The following is an 18,583-nucleotide window of genomic DNA, read 5'->3' on the forward strand; positions in this document are numbered from 1 at the left end:
CAACACCTCCACGACCATTCCCACCTCCACCACCACCACTTCTCCTACCACCCTGTTGTAACATTTGCCGAAGACGCCGTAAGACGTAAACACAGCTACAATGGACATCGATGAGGATGACGATTTCTACGCGGATGAGCAGCCCACCGAGCAGACCACTACAAGCACAACAACAGCCGAAAACGCTGCTGCTCCTCCAAAAGAGCCTTCGCCGAAAGTAGAGGCGCCGGAGAGCAAATCAGAAGAGCTCGAGGAGGGCGAAGAGGAAGATGAGGGCGGCACCATGGATGAAGACGAAGATGACTCGGTACATATCTTGCTTTCCACCATTCCAGAGCCTTAAGCTCCTGTTTTGTACTTGTGAATCGGCGACTGACTGTTCTGGCGCTTTCTCCAGGATATCGACATCATCACCGAGCGCAAAGATGGCACAAAGGCAGCACCCCCGACGTACGTCTTATTTTCTGTTCACCTATAAAGACATGAAACCTTTCTGTGCCTTTGCTCACACAAACAACAGACAATCTCGCTATAGCGACATCAGAAACATCCCACAAAGGTCAGCCTCCAACGACATGGCGATCAAGGCAGCCCCAGCAAAGGAGGAAGACTCTGCGAGAGCCTCGCCCTCCGACCTCCCTCTCGGGATCCCCAGCGCTGATAAGGCTGCCGCCGCGGCCTCCAAGTCTACGATCGACGTTAACGCGAATCCCGACTACCCTCCTGTCGGCAAGCCCATCACGGCGGTCAACATTGACGAAGGTAAGCACCCTCCCTCGCACCTTCCATGGTGTTGCGTAGCTAACACTTTTGCGCAGACCTGACCGAGAACGAGAAGCCCTGGCGCAAGCCCGGTACCGACATCAGCGACTACTTCAACTACGGCTTCGACGAGTTCACCTGGGCCCTCTACGCCGCCAAGCAGGAGGCCGTCCGCGGCGAGTTCAGCGGCGACGCTATTGCCGCCGGCCAAAAGAAGATGATGGAGGACTTTGGCATGATGATGATGGGCGGAATGAACATGCCTGGTGGAGGCGCCGCACCTGGCGGCAACGCGCAGGCTGGAGGCATGCAAGGAATGGGTGGCATGGAAGGTATGCCGCCTGAGATGCAAGCCATGATGCAGCAGATGATGGGTCAGGGCATGGATCCCAGCCAGATGGACCCCTCCACGATGTCAGCCATGTTCAATGGTATGCAAGGCCAGGCTAGCAACGCCGGCCAGGGCGGACAGGGTCAGAACTTCAACCAGGGCTTTGGTGGTAATCAGGGACAGTACGGAGGTTACGACCAGCAGGGCATGGGAGGCGGCAACCGCGGCGGATTCGGCGGCAGAGGTCGTGGAGGACGTCGCCAGTGGTAGTCACAACTACCTTCTATGTCTGTTTACAACGAGGCGCTGGTTACGTATGTCCAGCCCGGCCGGCGTTTTGGGGTTTCGGTGGTGAGGTCACACATGGTTTGCTTAGGAAGGTTCCGCGAACTGGTACGCGGATCGGCAAAAGCAGGCATAGAGATACCCTGACAAGTCATCTGGCATTTTCCTCGAGACTTGTGCTTCTATCTGCGTACAGTGATTACATGCAACCTTCATGCTCTTAACGCGAGCCTTTGATTCATGCTCAGATCTGCTTCTAGTAAAGCCTGGGCAGGTTTCCAATCTTCTCACGAAGTATTCCTGATTCAACCTCCACCACCAACATCTCAAAAGATGTTGGCGGTGATTTCCTTGCCGGTGGCAATGGCCAGCTCAGAGCGGTTAACGTAGTGTTGGTTCGCGTAGTCGTCCGCGGCATCCAGGTTGATGCAGGTGTGAGATGACACAATATCCACATCAGCGCCGCCGCGGGTCTCGTTGAAGGAGTAGGTGTTGAAAGCGAAGTTGGCGTTGCAGAGGATGTACTGCTTTAAGAAGTCCGCGCAGTGGTCTATGAACTATGTTAGCTACGTCTCTCTCAATACTGTGATGTAAAATCTCGACTTACTGATGTGAGCGTGTTGCCAGTTTGGGTCCTTCTCCATCTTCATGTGGTCTTCTTTGTAGTAGTCCGGGTACGTTTGCTTCCACATCAGGTGCTTGGGGCGGTCAGTCATATTTAACTGGCGCAATGAGAGAGTGGAGTACTTACAACGCAGTGCAAGGCGTGAACATACTCGAACACAGCAAGTGTGCCATTCTGAGTAGAGGTCGAAGCCCTCAGCGGCTCTCGGGTCCTGAACTCAGACTTGGGAAAGTCTTCATCGGGGACGAGCATGAAATGGCCTAGGGGGTTGAGCAACTCTACTCAGGAAGTGAATTGGCACCGATCACTTACGCTCATCAATGAGCCTATCCCAAGCAGCATCTAGCTCCGGAGACGGCCCTGAGGTGCTGGCCTCTTTGAACATCGCCGGACCTCTGACCTCCTCGAGGTTTCCCACATCTGACAGAAATTAGAAATACGTTTATAGCTTCTGTTGGCCTTTCTGCTCACTTATTTGTTGGTCGTGGGAGTGTTCGCTCTCGCGGAAATGATGAACACCAGTAGCGAAGAGAAGAGCCAAGGAGATAAAGAAAAGAAGCACTTGAGAGATGCTGGGCGACCAATTCCAACAACGTGGACTCGGCCCATGAACATGTCCCGGCTCATCGTCTTGAAGGTGAACGTAAGCTGTCTTCTCGCTTGAGCGGACGAGGCCCGATAGACGGTCGAGAGTAGTAGGCCGCATCGTGAACTGTGAGATCTTTGACTTCAGACAACCCTCTTGGCGTCACTGTATGGTTTATGCAGAAGGAAGGCCGGGCAGAAAGAAGTTATGAATGTTTTGAAGAAACCGAGTACTCGGAAAACCGTTGGTAAGGTGACATCCACTTTCCCACATGCACCTGCGATGTGCCCTTTCTTAAAGAAGACGAACCTACTAGGAAGGTCCAACGAGGCGGCTAAATCGCGCTGTCAATTCTTGATTACGAGCGTGTTTGCTCACTCTCGTCGATCGTGACGACGAAGGGGCCGTCAGATATCCACCCTCTTATCGTGTTTGCGTAATTCCTTGGAAGTCCTTGGAAGTAATTCATAAGCGATTATCACGACTTTTGCCCCTTGGTAGACCCCAACATTGTCACCACAAGAGTTAAAGAGGCGGTAAGCGCGAACCTGTAACTGAATCCAACGATGATTCTGACCTCGTCAACAACTTTTTAGAATGGTGTTATCCAGGGTGTAGTTCCTTCAGCAAGTGTTTGTGGGCTGTTATCGGTTCGTTGGGAGTGTTTGTCTGTTGGTTGATTATTGTAGATTTATGATGACACATTTTGGTGTTGGACCCTTGCCCCGGTGTTCCGGTCTTGGCCCTCGGATGGGGTTGAGAAAGATAAGTAAGTGGGTTTCTTCATACGGGAACCGAGAGCATGGAGGGGTTAAGCAAACATCGCGAGGGGTGAGAGGTGTATTGAAACGTCTTTCCGGGGCGTGAGGGTGTGAGGGTGTGAGGGGCTATCTTTGACCTGGACGAGACGGGGACTCGGGGAAGAGTCCGCGGGCTTCGGTAGCATAGTGTTGGCTCGTAAGAAGGTTGTTTGTCAATTGTCAATGACTTGAATCCAGTTGGGAGAGTTGGAGATGGTTCCCCCTGCCTCACCTGTCTCGGCATGCAGGTTTGGTGTTGTTGTTCATACCTAGCTGGTTGTAAGTGAAAAGTGATGGATGGAGTTTGCGAATAACTCAATCAGCACAATGGGAAGAATCTCAACTAGACAATAGCAGGCAGTAGCCATCATTCATGTCATCTTAGTCTGGAGCAGCTTCGTTCCATCATGTCATTACTCCGGTCCTGAGTCGTTTTCACACACATGAGCTTCAACCACGCAGTAATCTCGCGTGGACTGTCAATCTGGGGATAACTGCAACCTCTTCTTCTTCTACCAGTCGAGAAACATCTCACATATCATCAGGAGTCATTGCAATGAACCGAAACTCACATTATACGGGCGCCAAACTGCTGGTGGCAGAGGCGAACGACCTGGAACATGGCGCCCTATGTAGCCGCTGTGAAAAGGCCATCACCGGAGAGACTTCGCCCTCCAAATTCTCCCTTCTGAAGGTTATATTAGTTTTTATTCTCTGCCAAGTTCCCATCTCGGGATTGAGTTTCCTTACCTTCCATACCTTTCAGAACAGGGCTGGGACCGAAACCAAAGGCATCGACCAGCAGGACTGTAAGCAGAATCTTATGGATGAATCTCTGAGACTTTTCAGCTTACACTTAATTCTAAAGACTTTTCTCTCGAAAGCTATAATTCCACTGGAAATCTCTACGACATTGTAGATGCTGCCGATAAGTCACCAGAGGCGGACACTTTCTGGCATGATCTCCAAAAGAGTGGGCTTCATCCTCCCCACGAAGTATCGACGTGCTCAATACTGACACCAAAATCAACAGCGGACGGCATTGTCGCTGTCCACAGCAAATGGGCAAAGAAGAACGCACTCCCAGCAACGGTCGCTCACCCTGATGACCCGGCTTCCAAGATCTACCAAATCAACGTCTTTCACGCGCTTCATTGCTTGGTACGTCACGAGATTCATGAGACTCGACCGTGTGATACTAATAAAAGTAGTACCGCATTAGAAACAGACTAACATCAAAGATCCCACTCGAGAAATGGCCACGCAACGACATCCACACCATGCACTGCGTAGATCACATCCGCAACGACCTGATGTGCCACGCTGACATCTCGCTCTCGGGCTCAGATGAGTATGTTTCGTTCAACTCGCATAGTCACCACCAGAAGTGCAGAGACTTGGGTGCCCTTCAGAGGTGGGCGAAACGACACAGTTGGACTGGCTACAAGGATTATCTGGAAGGCGTTGTCGGGTATGATTTTAACGAGGCGGAGCGCGTGAATATGGCTATGGCTGGCAAGGGGCACTGGAACAAAGCGCAGAGTACGCTTGATAATGAGACTGGGAAGATCGAGCTTTGGTTTGAGGAGGATTGAGTAGGCGATATTTTCACCGAGGCTATGCTACCGGTGTGTCGTTTGAGTTCACTTGACAAAAGCCAAAGAGTGTCTGCTTGCAGGCAATCAACAGAAAGCCAAGTCATTGTACAATTTCAACTTCAGGACTCCGAGAATCACGACATATATCTTTACTATAGAGGTCTTCAAGGTAGTAAATTTGAGTAATTCCTTGATTTCGAGGCAAAACAACGTCGGTTGTCCGGGAATTGTGCCCGAAGACAATGGATTCATAGCAGTACTGAAAAAGGACGGTAGCGAACCCGAACAGTGGCTTTCGGCCGAACACGTAAGCCGCCATGAACTGCCCCCATCTTCCGTGCAAGGAGAAAGCACCGAGTCCCTGAAAACGCAGAGAGAGATCAAAGAAACCCTTGGCTGGCAACCATGTCGGACAAAGAGGGAGAGATAACACCGCCATCATGTCGGGACATATGAACACGTTCAGAATCACGCAAACGAAATAGCACACCATGAGACCTGAAAAGGTGGGATTTGATATCAAATTACATCATTTATCGAATTCATTTGTATTACGGAAACCAAAATAATGTAGATAGATACGCTGGCCATATTTGCTAGGGAGTCCTGAACATTCCATGCTGTTACACGGACGTGGTGATGCGGCCCATCGTATCCCAATCTCGGCCAACTTCTGGCTACACGAACTGGATGTTAATTAGCTGTCCAGTAAACCATGACGACCAGGATGTCGAAGTGAAGTTCTTACCTTGTTGATGAATTAGAAGCATTCAACACAGTCAGTCGAGGCGTCGGTTGTAGCTTCTTCGACAGGGCCCTCGTCGCCAAACGAGGCAATGGAAGGGCTTGCGTAGATGAATCTAGGGTCGAGATCTGCCTGGGGCTGAACCGGAGCAGCGAAGACAGAAGCCATGATGGCAGTGACGGGGAGGAAGACACGAGTGAAGAGCATTTTGAGGCCGGGACAGAGATTGAGGCTTGTGATTGGGGGTGAAGTCTTGAGCTTGGATGTTTGAGATGGATTCTTAGGATTTCTCCCTCTGCGAGAGTAAAGGGTGAATATTTTATGCTTCGAAATGGTAGATTCGAAGACTGTTCTCGGCCCCCATCGTGATGGAACGGGAACAAGCTTTCATCCCTATCATCGCGGCAAGAATCTCATCCTGCCTTCAGACTCGGAGCTTCAAGACAAGACTTCGTCGTCGGATTCGGGTTTGGACGTGATAAGCGCGAATGTGATATATGTGATGTTTGCATTTTGTGAAACAAACTACATGGCGTTGGATGGCAGGCGGGCTTTGTTGTTGGATCTTATCACATGGTGTTGGGTCGGGTTTTGGCTATGTTCAGGGCACGTCCTTGTCCACGCCGGGGCCACGAGTTCATCCAACGACTTTACCCACCAGTGGGTGAAGTCTAAACAAAGGATTGACAAAGGTTGCCAAGTATACAAGAACATGCTTGCTCGTCGGCGGCTCGGTAATTCCAACTGAAGTGGTTTGTGCGGGCGTTTTCTTCATGGGGGCCGGGCGGGCGACCCTGTCCAGATTTGAGGGAGGAAAGCCAACGGCTGTGTTGACCAACATGCATATCGGAACTGCCATCAATGGTCACCAATCTCTGGATACCTTCGAATGCGGAAAAGCATCTCCAGAATATGCAACAGCCAGGAAAGATTGCTCGCTACACTTGTTTAGGATATTGCACCTGCCAACGCCGCGGATACCTTTCATCAGTGCAACCCTTGTATGTTTGCTGCCGAGAGGGCGGTTGTACACGCAGCAGGAATAGCTCAACGGCATTCAGATTCGAGACAAACATGATACTTGATAGTTGATATCTTGGAGAATTGCGAAAAGAGAGTCGGCAACGCGGAGAAGGAAGGTAGTAGATTGCCCCGATCTCAACCTCCCTGTGCCTGCTTCGGGACCTAAGCCTCTTGTCCGAAGTCTTTCCACCTGTTCTTTCGCTTCTGCTTCTACTCCCCAACTCTTGAAGAATCTCACAGACACTCACTATCGGGAATATCAAATATCTTTTCTGTAGACTGCAAGACTCGCCAACACATCACTCATCAGGTTCGGAGAGTCCTCATGATGAACTTCCAAGACGACCACGAGGCCGACCTCCCTCTTGGGAAGGAACACATCGGACAACAACTTGACTCTCCAGTAGACCGATGTCGATGCCACCTTTCAAGGTTTCTTTGCTGGGTCGCTTTGAGCATACTTCTTCTGTTCGCACTCGGTGCTTTCAGCCACGAATACTCTTTGTTGACCGTCAAATCCTCTCAACACGCTGTTCCAAAACACATCTGCGGCTCTACGGTCCCCGAAGCAAAGGCTAAAGGCTGCGTTTTTGACGTCATGGCCTATGGCTGGGTTCCGTCCCAATGCTACAACGGCGACCTCGTCAGCACATACAAAGCATACAACATGAGCCCATGGGCATTCGACAAGAACCTCACCAACCCAGCTCCGGAAAAAGTGCTTATGGCTGGCGAGAGAAGAATCCTCTATACGGACCTGCGCTTCCACCAAGAGCACTGCTTTTATACATGGCATAACCTGCTCCACAGTGTTAAGCATCAACGACCCTTAATTCACAACTTGTCGGCGTCAACCGAACATCGGCATCACTGCAAGGGACTATTCTTGCATGGGGAAGCGCCCACGGGCCCTGTAGTCCCAGCTTTCTTCCATTGTGTGGATATGGAACAGCCGTTTTTGCTTCGAGAACACATGTATGAAGAGACGTGAAGCTGCACAGGTCGGAAAATTTGGTCCGAGGCAACAGTCTTTCACGCTAGCCCACACTGTGGGTGACTGAGGCTTTTATCAGGATAGACAGAACTCTACTGCGTGTCTTCTTCGCGTTGGTCCACGCAACTTCCAGGCGTTGAATGTCGCGTGGCAAGCTGAGAGCGGCGCGGAGAAAAGCGGTTGGCCTACCACCTCTTCTCTTGTGCCCCAGCTAGACCCCAATATCAATAAAAGCCTGTGTCGTACTGCCAAAGCTTGTGTCTGACCAAAGCAGCGCGGCAGCAAAGATCTTACCAACAACTCAATTGCTCCAGTGAAAAATATGGCCGTGGAAAGCTTTGCTAAAAAAACCCCTAGCTCAGCAAGCTGCCTGTTCAGTGATTGCCAACATCTTCCGCCAACTGCCCGACTTCGCGCCACTTTTCTCATCCCTCACGCCTTGCTTCATTGTGTCGGATATGTCATGCGAAAACATCGGAATGATTCATTAGGGAACTACACACAATATTCCCGGAACCGCCTCTACCAAGTCGAAAATTTGTGCATCATTCCAAGAACTGGGCCTCTCACCTGGACTCAAGTGCTTAGTAGTAAGGTTTCGCGATTCTACCGAGAGGCTCGAAGCCTCACCGAGCTCGTAATAGATGAGACTGTATTTATGCGAAGGATAAGTAACTTGGTCATTCCATCAAGCTATACCATGGCATGTACTGGCCGAATCACATGATTTCCAAGTGATCTTCGGTGTTCTGTGTCGACTGGTCAAGCCAACAGCCTGCTTTTGTCTGGTGCCTTGACCTGCTTCTGCTTCACGGTCGTTTCTGCAGAGTGAAATTACGTTGCAGCATACGACTTTCTGCTGTGTGCTGGACATCCCCTCAAATGTAGCGAAAACTTAGAGTGATGGGTCTTGCTTGACTGATGAGCTTGCGGGAAGTTACAGAAAGACGGTTGTTTGTGGACAGCAGCGATTGTGCTTCTTTAGTTGTGACAAACTAATCTACGATATAGAGAGCTTGTTTTAATTGAGCATAGACTAGATACAGAAAGAACATAGACTGCGTACTCATACTAGACGTAAGATACCAATAGCCCCTTATTGACGAAGAAGTGTATATGAAGCCTTCCTCCCGTCTCCAATGCCTCTACTTCTCAAGCTGGTACGACAACAAGTCCCCAGTCACAATTCAGTGATATTCTTTCAGCCTGAGCCATGGTGCTCTCGCCCTGCTTCTTTCCCTATCACTCTCTCACTTTGCTCCTCGAGCTTACTACCCACAAGATGGCAACGGGCGATCCACCAGACCTGAGGGACGAAGCGTGCCCCTTCCCCTGACCAGCCGGCCTCTCGTGGAGTGTGCTTCTGGTGGCCAGCCAGGCAGAATAGCTCCCACCTTCAGAGTTTGAGCGCCTACGAAGCACGTAATCCACTTCAGCTTCTGTTCACCTCCTCTGACCTCGCCGGCGCGGGTGGGGCGAACTTGTCTAATTCCCATCTGGAAGTAGTTGAGCTTCACCTTTCTTCATCTTATATCCTCAAGTAATTTTTTGCGGTATTAGATCACCTGAAAGAGCTTGGGCCAGGGCGAAGTGAGGCTAAAACCACAATCGCCGGGCACTATTGAAGGACCAGACGAAGGTGAAGCTATTCCCAGCGATTCACTGAAAGCCGCCCTGGGGCCGTCTTCTTTTTTTACCGGCTCTTAAATAGAGGTCTTCACTGCGATGGATTTTGACATCTTGATCTCTCTCCATTCCCGCGCCGAAGAATTCCGCGACCTTAATCCTCCTTCGCCGCCCCTCTTCGATACCGAACGCCTCCAGTATCCATCCATCTTCACCCACCGCGCAGTCGCCACAATGCCAAACTTCGGCTTGCCAGACCTCGACATGTCAGAATTCGAAGTGTCTAACTTGGACATGTCGACCTTCGACTTCCTAAACTTCGGTATGACGAACTACGGCACACCCGCTAATGAAATCGCGCTGGAGGCATTTCAATGGCCTGATGAAGCGGACCTCACGGCCGACTTCATGTCACCGGTGGTATCTCCGGTTGTTGAGACGTCGCCGTTTCAGTCTGATCTCGACATCATCGATGACCTCAGCGTGCCTTCCGCCGATAAGGAGTGGATATTTGACGTCCTCTTAAGTAAGTTAAAGTACATGTAGCCTTGGAGGCACTTGGGCGTGATTTTATATGAACGAAACACTGACTGTACCCTTGCAGACGACGTCATTCGTTACCGCTATAACGACCATTTCAGGCTTTTTCCTGGAATCGAGTTTTACAGAACACTCGTATACAACCGAGCTGACCGCAACGAGATATGGGGCCTTATTCAGCGGTTCCATGAATGGATCTCAAGTGTTGCAGCATCCTCTCCAACTGAAGCAGACGAGGCTATCGCGGCTTTAGAGCATCGTGCGGCACTTTACGGCTGGGCGGGAACGCAGGGAGGACTCTCGGATCTTGCGCAGCAGAGGCAGTCTGGACCTCAATCGATTATCTCAATATCCCCTTCAGTCGCCACTCCGGTACAACAAGGCGATGGAGCTAAGTCTCAGCTATCCCCGTTGCACGAACATGAGCATCCGCTACTTCAGGCGGAGTTGGTTGTTACCCCGGCCTTCGAATACAAAGGCCTGATTCAGAACATGAACCACTTCACCGAGGTAGACAACGCCTATGAGCGGCACGTGAAGCGCACAGGTGGTGCGGCTCCCGAAGACGACATGTCATGGCCTACTTCGTCAGAAAAGCAGCGGGGATACATTCAGCAGCTATTTGGAAGTATCACCAACGTCAGTGATTTCTTTGAGCTGCGAAAGGCTCGCGAGCGTCTTAGCAAGGCTGCGAATGTTCAACAGGATCCAGCGACACTTGATAACGAAGAGAACCCCAGGAAGCGTCGGAGAGGCCGCAGCGGTATTAATGCCCGCGATAACATCCCGGCCAGGCCTAAGGGGATAAGCAAGACAGATTGGGCCTTGGTGGATGCTGAGAACTCTTCCGCAGATCTTCTGGATGCCGTCATACATCACCAGATCTCTGGCGTTGAAATTGAGCTGCTGTGCTGGAGGCTGCTGGTATGTCATCAGTCCTGCATGTGAATTCAAAATCTTTCTTTGGCTGACCACATATTAGCGATCTGCAATGGAGCAGCAGCAGGGGTTCACAATGCGCCCTCTCTGGTCGGGTACAAGGACAGTGTCAACGTGGGAACACTTTGATACTTTTTCTGCACGATGGACTTCGATATGCAACAACCTTCAGGTACTTACTGAATGCTTTCTAGGTCTTTAAGCTACATATGCTAATCATTCAGTAGGATTGTAAAATGATCCTCCATTCTCTGACGCGTGCGGACTGGTTCTGTAAATATGCTGGCGCGCCTTCCAAAGAAAGAGGGGTGAGTTCCTTCGAATTCTCTTAAGATTAAAGGGAAATCTAATCACGTCACAGGCCAAGTTGAGTAACGACCTTCTGAATGGTCGAAGGAACATCCAGAACCAGGTTGGCCGAGAAGTTATCAAAGAAAAGACTTTGATGCAAGACTGGATCACAACGGATGATTTTGAGATCAGAGACAAAGCCGGAGAACTTGTCTTGAAGGGGGGCAACCTTGGTGACAAAAAGAGCCGCCAGCTCGCTTCAAGAAGTCATAATGGGGATTTTTGAGCATCAAGGGGGATGAGAACGTAAGGTAAGGTCAATGTGAATGAGACGTGTCGATGGATCACTCTTCAAGGGGCGGATGAAGGGGCAAAGTGCTGCTTTTAAAGAGACTGGAAATGTCTCTTCTTTCAGTGGATGTACTTCTCTATCCCTGCGCCAGACCTCTGGTGACGCAAAGTCAACCAATCTACCATTGTGAATAAGCAAAACTGGAACTGAATCAAAGCCAGCCCAATACTGTTAATACGTGATCAAAGTGTTTTCTGTTCCGGAACACGTGTAATCTAGCGTGTCTAGTCGGTCGGAAAATGCCTTCATTATGAGTCTGTGGACTACATCCGCCCTTACCAGTTGCTGTAAAACATTCATGTCGTCACATGAGATGAACATTGAGATCTCAGGGTCATAAGATCTTAATATACTCAACCTTTAAATACAAACAGTGGATGCGTTACAGCAGCATCATAAAGTCATAAAGTGCGACAAAAGAGCTGCACATAGACTAGTGGCCATGTTAATTGGCTTTCGAGTGCAGAAAACAATGTTATGAAGGAACACCTGACATCAGGCTAATGATTGTCTAAGTTTCTCAGAAGTAGCTAGGTAGCTCATACTCTCAGAAGATATGTAGCAAAACTACAACTTCTATACTTCTTCCGGCGAGAAGAAAGGAAATACCACCAGAGAAGAAGGGTGGATGCAGTGAAGACACCAGTGACAAGAAAGTAGATCCAGATATAGCCTGATACGACGGATGTTTGAGAATCATTTGGATACCAGTTGAAAAATGTCATGGAGAACAAAGTCTGTTTTCGATTAGCTCAAATTTTCAAATAATCGGTACCTTCGTTACAATGAGATCTGAACTTACTGCGAAGAATGTGCCCGGAAGGAAGATCATTGTTAGTAGAGCAATGGACCGCATTTGCCTCGAATCCCGTCCACTAGCTGTTGCAATATCCACATTGGTGTCTCCTTGAGCCTGGGAAAACATTGAATTAGTTGAAACTAAGTAAACTGGAAAAAGTGACCCGACCGAGGATGAGAAATCAACTTACCCATTGTGTGGCAATAGTCATTCCCTCAACGCTCATCGTACATTCTTGAATCCTATCTTCGAAGTCTTCCATGAGAACATGGAGTCTATCGTGGATCATTGACCCCGTCCTATTCATCGCCAACTCGTTCTTTTCATGCTCTTCCTCGCCCCTGGGCTTTCCGTAGGCTCCACCAAGCAGCTGCCCCTGGTGAAGACTAGATACTTCAATAACATGATCTGCCATCTTTCGAAGTTGACCCTTCCATGCTCTTAGGCTGTTCCGAAGGAATGTTGTATTCAGCCACGCAGACCTTCGAGAATGTCTCATATCAATCTTATCCTCTTCTAAAACCTCCTCGCCTTCGACCGGGTTTCCGGTGCCAAGCTCGAAGATGGCTCCTTCGATGGCATTAACCGTTTCTGTGACGACCTTCGCCATCCGGTCTCTTTCAAGCTCTGCGAATATCCCTGGCAGAAGTAAAGGAAATGATGCGTGGTCCGTTGCTCGACTTAATCGGTTGATTACGTTGCGTTCGACCTCTGCATTGCATCCAAACAGTACCGCAAAGGTCAAATTGCTCTGGGGAAAGTGGGTGGCTGTCAAAGCCATGTCTTCAGCCCACGTATTAGATGACCTGCAGTTATATACTATGCTCAAGGTCAACCCCTTAGAGTCTCACGGTTTAGATGAGGTATAATGGGGCTCATACCTATGGCAGAGTGGCCAACTGAGTCCGAATCTCCGAGTTTCATGGTGACATAAGACCTGGAAAAGACAGGAACATCTGCCCGGCTGATAACACGCGCTATGGAAGAATGTACGAAGAATCTGTCGCAAATATCTCTGAATGTATTCTGATCAAACGGCAGTTCGCGCACTTCCCTCTTCGCGCCTTTGGGAACATCTGGAAGATCGACCTGGTTTTCGCCATCTGAAATACCATGACTGGTTGGCAATGCTTCTTTGTCAAGAGATCCGAAGGATGGAACTTTCTCAGCAAAGGCTTCGTGATTCGAACCTAGGGACTGCAAACTAGGAAGGCTTCTACCTACACCTCCAAAGCATTTCGTAGCTGTGCCTGGTTTTCTGGCAATTCTTTGGTAGTAAGGCAAGTCAGTCTACTAGGTCTACTTTGAGTGGAGCTGAGGTTTCACACATTAGAACGAGACCCGAATCCTTATAGATTGAAGGAGTGCACTGAGATCGGTTAACAATCAGCAATATTGAGTAAGAGACAGATAAGGTGAGTTTAACATTCTCAAGCCACGACTGCCACTCTGCTGGGGTCTCATTAGACCATAGCACTGGACCCTATCTCAACGGTTAGCTATCTTCTCTCCTTGGGAGAAGGGATAGTACAAACGTGTTGATTGGTCAGGATCTTGACCACTGTCGTTTTCTGTGGCCTATATCGGAAAACTTTCTCAAGGTCAGCTTTGTTCAAGCTACTGTCATCTGATGCCCAGTCCATGACCGAAATGGATGTGAGATGTAGGAGCTTCGGTTCACGTTGCATTTCCAAGTTGCCAGAAAAGTTTGGGGATAGAAACTCTGCACCGTAATAGCAGCTTATCACTCATCCCGTGCTCCTCGGCAAGTAGGATGATTTGTCGCAGTTATGGGTGGCACAGCCTACGTCAAGGTGACACTTGGAAAAAGGAACACCGCAAACCTGCACCTGCTGCAGGCTCCGCCACCCATGATTCCTGCAGGCTGCCATGTGGTAGCACAACTTTTTTTGTGATTTGTACCAGGCTGGCCAATAGTCTCCTGGCTGTTCGCCCTGCTTTATGGAAAATGGAGTGCCATTCAGTCGGTGAGCCTGTTATGAATGACGTGTGACTTAAATTTGTGGTTCGCCACGGCTTTCCTCGGACTGGGCCTGATGGATTCCTGTGCAGAAGCCCTGTAAAAGCAGAGTTCAGCATCTGTGCCTCATGAAAGCCTGCCCGAGTTTGTTACGCACGTATGCTACTTGTCCGCATACTTCCAACTCCAAGTGCCTACTGTGTATGACGGTCGCCAAAACAGCCTACCTGCAAGGGAGCGGGTGACACCGGAAGGAATCCACTTGACCAAGAATCAATATCACATTGGAGCACTCTTGCATGCTTCTTCGCTCTTGTAATGTATTGAAAAGTTGTTTTGAAAATGTTTGGGGTGGTGATCTCCTGATTGTTGCAGAGACCTGTTACCTCATGCTCGTCGATGCAACATAAAGTGAGGCGTCCGAGTTTGTGACCATTATGTGGCTCACAGTGGCTGGGTCGTAGCCAATTCCATACCCTTCAATGGCAAATCCAGACACATCTTTACCCAGGCTCTCTCCAAGGCTCTCATCGCAATGGATGAGTTCTTGGGTCTACTTCATAAAATGCAGCTCTAATTCCTGGCCAAGGTTCTATTTACAAATCAAAGAACGTAGGTTGTAGATGAAAGATCGTATTGTTCATCGCTACATTCTTGTCATTCTTTTTTCTTTTTAGCAAGGCTCGAGGCAGTCTGTACCTACATGTACTCCGAGTGAAAGTCGTGCAGGCCGAAAAAGAGATCATGGCGACTGAGGTATTCCAGGGCAGATACACCGACGAAGCGGTGATCACCCAGCACCTCCGGCTCATATTTCCACGCCAGAAATTCCAGATATCTGTAGGAAGACTCCATCACGCTATAGAGTATCTAACTGGGACACATGCTGACAAGTCGGTCTGTATTTGCAGTCGGAGCGAGGAAGGTTTTTTTGTACGATCCCGAGAAAATTGAGACCGGTAAGAATAGTGCCCTTGGTCTCTGGATCTCAAAACCTAATTTAAATCAGGTTGAGCGGGAGACCGTCCTCAGAGCGATTGAAGCAGATCATTATGCTCAAGAGAATTGATCCAATCCGTCGATCATAGTAGGGTTTGCGTTCACAACCCATGGAATGGTGGAGAACGTTTGAGCAGAGAATAGAGCTGGAACTTTGATTGAATGAGTAAGCGCTGTTTGATAATCTTTTGCCACTCTTCGAATTGCCATAGTAATACACGTATGATCTACCTGGCAGCTGCTGATCGTGTCGGACCATCATAGTCCATGATAATTGCATCAAAATCACCATCGTCAATATTCGCAATGTGCCTCTGCGCCACCTTATTGAGATGTGCCTCCACGGGCACAGGAAGCTCGATAGCCGTCGGTGATGAAGGTGGTAACATGCAGTACCCCCTCCGACTGCATTGATTTTGCACCAAACTCAATTCTTGACAAAGATCAGATGATGCGATTCGCCTGTGATTAACAGACTGGACTATCAACATTCTGTTTTGAACCAGGGCTAGCAAGTCACTGATCAGTTGAGAGCACTTCTCGTGTCCTCGTAATCTGTCAAACTCCTAAGTGTTTTTTTAGCTGAAAGTCTTTGGAGCTTCAGTCCATAATACGAACCTCGGTAACGCTTCGTTTGATGTTGAAAGCATAGTTCTCATCAGATACCCGGACAATCTCAAAATAGATAGGCGTGTCGTGGCAATTGATGTACGGTGACATGCGCCTGTGCTTAAACTCCTGATAACCTTTCCATCCATCAAGGGTCCACACTATAAACTCAAGTATGAGACACCCGAGAGTCCAAATATCAAAAGATCTAGATATACGACCCTCGTTACCTTCAATATCACACTCAGGAGGCCTGTAGTTGGGAGAGACGGGGATTTCTGCCCCTGGTCGATTGGAACGACTCTCCTGTCCGTGTGTTCGAGTAAGACCAAGATCAGAGAGAACTAGGGTGCCCCTGCCTCTGGACTTGAACCACAAAATGTTTTCTGGCTTGATGTCACCATGTCTTCCATAGAGACGTTTCCCGTTGGCGTCTAAGTGGTCCGTGTCATTGGGGTCATGGATGTAGCTCAAAGCCTCAGCAATGCCACAGATCTGGCCCACCACCCAAAGAAAGAATTCGTGATTTCTTTCTAGTGAAGATTGCCGCTCCCAGAACTTGAGAAGATCGCATTCGGCCCAAGGAAACAATAGGAGGTACTCGGTAGTACCATTGGTACGGCGCGTGAAAGTTGCAAGAAGTGTGACGATGTGGGGGTGTCTCCCGCCGAATCGTTTCAAGTGCTTGACTTCCTGATCAAATTCCTGTCTATTGGGAATATAAAGCTTTTTGAGGGCAAAACATCCTGGGTCGGCAGATATCTAAGTTTCGTTAACTTTAAACCGAACTAAGCTGAAGAACTGAAGATAAGAATGGTGAGATAAGCCTTACCTCTTCAAGGGTCTTGTGGAAACCATGCTGCCAAGCGTGTATCACGATTTGCTTCACTTCCCCGAATCCACCACCCAAGCTCATAGAGGTTGCTCCGTCAGGTTTCATGAAAGAGACCGGATTGGATATCGTGACCCATGGGAGTATGTGAGTCTCATCAAAGCTATAATGAGAAACTTCTCCCTTGTGTGAGGATTTGGAAATGTAGCGGACGAATAGCCGACACTGCAATTTGTAAAAGGTTTCCCCATCCAGAGGATCCCATTCGCCAAAAGGACGATTCGGCTGATGATATCTCTGTTCTTGATAGTCTGTAATCTGGTCGCGTTGCAGAGGTAGATTTTCGTCAGTGAATCCCTCTTGGACAAAGCTTTGAATACAGTGACCTTGTTGCATGAGGACGAGAATGGCAAAAATCAGACGATAGCTTGCAGAAGTCTCAACCCTTCCCAAGATGGTGTTGGTCCACCGCTGACAGGTGTTGGAGGGAACCTCGCCGTGTTCCGCGGTAAGTAAACGTTGTCTGACGAGATGTCGAACAATGTTCGAGATTGCCTCTCTTTCAAACAAGTATTCAAAGAGCTTTGAGGGCCAGAAGTCTTGATCGCGCCCCGAAGGTGATTTGACGGCGTTGTCCCAGACCCTGCGTTTGATCTGTCGCTTCATGTGAGCATCATCGTTGGTTTCTTCCAGTTTCTCCAAGTCAGGTAATGTAGGGGTTATCCAGGTGGCAACAGCTGAGACTGCATTGGAATCACGAAGGTTTTCGACACGGACCGGAGGTTCATCATTGATCTGGATGGCCGGCGTATTCCCGCCAACTGTGGCATCTTGCTGATCCATGACGACTAAGACTGGAATGTATTCTTCTGGAAGAGTTTCGGAACACCAAGTCTCTACGAAAATTATTTAGGCGAGGAGGATAACGAAGCTTGAGTAGTTCTATGGCCGCCCACATGTGGGAATGAAAACAATGAGTCAAGGCTCATGTCACGTCAAGTATAAGATGCTTGTCCTCAAGTTGCGCCCAGCCTGGTTGCTGGCCATATGAGAAATTGACCACACCCTCTTGTATGGTTCCCACTTGAATCACACCTCGGAATAAGGCTTTCACTGAATAAGCCACAATAGGCAGCAAATTTTAGGCATTGTTCTGAGGGATTTGCCTTGCCCAGAACTATGACTGAAGCAGGCTGTGGCTACATGTGGGCTCGCCTGATTCTGCGCTCCTGTCGTCCAGCCACACCCACCTCTTTTCGACCCAGATGGATGACTGGTGTCTTTTAAGATAAATCTCTAGGTACCGCCCTGCATGCGGGGGCTGCCTCGATCAGGCGAGCAATCAGGACCTTGCCGTTTATCTCACCCACCTCATGCAGAGACATATTAACAGCCAGCTGATATCCTCAATGGTTTCATGCATTCTTTCGTCATCGCCTTCTAATTAATAGCTCTTCCAAGTTGTTTTACTCCAAATCATCCACCCCAGCTGCAATAGAACAAAGGAAATGTCCAACCACAAATCGTCCCAGACCCGTGGGGATACTCGCGCCATTGCTGAAAACCAACAATCAGTCTGTTCCTTCTCTTACTCCTACTTATTTCTAGTAGTCGGATCACAGTTTATCTGTGCTCGTTTGCCAAAGTAGCGATCTCCTAGGCCTAGAAATTTCCATTCAATGAGGCTTGTACTTCAGGGCGAGCCTGTCTCTTTTTGTTACTATTGCGACAACTTCGACGATCATGGCGGGGGCAAAGACTGCACTCACAAAGTCTAGAGGGAGTGACGAAGCATCTGCTCTGATGCAATACACATTTTGTCTAGTCTTCAGATAATTCTTAGCTGTGTGTACTGCAGAATTCGAT

The 18,583-nt window shown here is 49.1% G+C and overlaps 7 protein-coding genes across 7 annotated transcripts; 4 read left to right on the top strand and 3 right to left on the bottom strand.

Moving 5' to 3' along the window:
- Positions 1 to 100: 100 nt before the first annotated feature.
- Positions 101 to 1,363, top strand: BDP55DRAFT_568174 (Fip1 motif-domain-containing protein; the record flags this gene model as incomplete). Its single annotated transcript, XM_060570658.1, has 4 exons — positions 101 to 307; positions 398 to 450; positions 521 to 762; positions 819 to 1,363. 4 exons carry the CDS (start codon positions 101 to 103, stop codon positions 1,361 to 1,363), a joined length of 1,047 nt encoding a protein of 348 aa, XP_060421779.1.
- Positions 1,364 to 1,704: 341 nt separating this feature from the next.
- Positions 1,705 to 2,709, bottom strand: BDP55DRAFT_735256 (uncharacterized protein; the record flags this gene model as incomplete). The annotated part of the gene is made up of 5 exons (XM_060580298.1): positions 1,705 to 1,928; positions 1,986 to 2,076; positions 2,130 to 2,263; positions 2,316 to 2,423; positions 2,475 to 2,709. The coding sequence occupies 5 exons, from the start codon at positions 2,707 to 2,709 to the stop codon at positions 1,705 to 1,707; spliced, it is 792 nt and encodes a 263-aa protein (XP_060421780.1).
- A 1,236-nt stretch (positions 2,710 to 3,945) lies between these two features.
- On the top strand, positions 3,946 to 4,984 carry BDP55DRAFT_568159 (uncharacterized protein; the record flags this gene model as incomplete). The annotated part of the gene is made up of 4 exons (XM_060570655.1): positions 3,946 to 4,198; positions 4,258 to 4,362; positions 4,423 to 4,550; positions 4,601 to 4,984. The coding sequence occupies 4 exons, from the start codon at positions 3,946 to 3,948 to the stop codon at positions 4,982 to 4,984; spliced, it is 870 nt and encodes a 289-aa protein (XP_060421781.1).
- A 2,321-nt stretch (positions 4,985 to 7,305) lies between these two features.
- BDP55DRAFT_505195 (uncharacterized protein) lies at positions 7,306 to 7,650 on the top strand (the record flags this gene model as incomplete). The annotated part of the gene is made up of 1 exon (XM_060567658.1): positions 7,306 to 7,650. A coding segment is annotated over one exon (345 nt), but the record flags the coding sequence as incomplete, so codon positions are not given.
- Positions 7,651 to 9,783: 2,133 nt separating this feature from the next.
- BDP55DRAFT_568170 (uncharacterized protein) lies at positions 9,784 to 11,431 on the top strand (the record flags this gene model as incomplete). The annotated part of the gene is made up of 5 exons (XM_060570657.1): positions 9,784 to 9,901; positions 9,980 to 10,839; positions 10,898 to 11,026; positions 11,082 to 11,162; positions 11,216 to 11,431. 5 exons carry the CDS (start codon positions 9,784 to 9,786, stop codon positions 11,429 to 11,431), a joined length of 1,404 nt encoding a protein of 467 aa, XP_060421783.1.
- Positions 11,432 to 11,740: 309 nt separating this feature from the next.
- On the bottom strand, positions 11,741 to 14,270 carry BDP55DRAFT_687103 (uncharacterized protein). Its single transcript, XM_060576552.1, has 7 exons — positions 13,832 to 14,270; positions 13,723 to 13,779; positions 13,625 to 13,665; positions 13,178 to 13,563; positions 12,487 to 13,115; positions 12,300 to 12,410; positions 11,741 to 12,234 (listed from the first exon to the last, which is right to left on the bottom strand). The coding sequence occupies exons 1-7, from the start codon at positions 13,982 to 13,984 to the stop codon at positions 12,037 to 12,039; spliced, it is 1,575 nt and encodes a 524-aa protein (XP_060421784.1). The 5' UTR covers positions 13,985 to 14,270; the 3' UTR covers positions 11,741 to 12,036.
- A 1,233-nt stretch (positions 14,271 to 15,503) lies between these two features.
- On the bottom strand, positions 15,504 to 17,383 carry BDP55DRAFT_568183 (kinase-like domain-containing protein; the record flags this gene model as incomplete). Its single annotated transcript, XM_060570659.1, has 3 exons — positions 15,504 to 15,842; positions 15,895 to 16,647; positions 16,718 to 17,383. 3 exons carry the CDS (start codon positions 17,381 to 17,383, stop codon positions 15,504 to 15,506), a joined length of 1,758 nt encoding a protein of 585 aa, XP_060421785.1.
- Positions 17,384 to 18,583: the final 1,200 nt, after the last annotated feature.

The sequence above is a fragment of the Colletotrichum godetiae genome (assembly GCF_030913485.1).
Source record: "Colletotrichum godetiae strain CBS 193.32 chromosome Unknown BDP55scaffold_108, whole genome shotgun sequence".
NCBI classification, from domain to species: domain Eukaryota; kingdom Fungi; phylum Ascomycota; class Sordariomycetes; order Glomerellales; family Glomerellaceae; genus Colletotrichum; species Colletotrichum godetiae.

Bases quoted from the DNA above. Each gene is read 5' to 3' on its own strand.
- BDP55DRAFT_687103 (XM_060576552.1), bottom strand. From the start codon at position 13,984: ATGCAACGTGAACCGAAGCTCCTACATCTCACATCCATTTCGGTCATG. The intron at 13,666-13,722 runs GTTAAACTCACC...AACCGATCTCAG, and splicing joins GGCAGTCGTGGCTTGAGAAT to TGCACTCCTTCAATCTATAA. The intron at 13,564-13,624 runs GTGTGAAACCTC...TTACTACCAAAG, and splicing joins GATTCGGGTCTCGTTCTAAT to AATTGCCAGAAAACCAGGCA.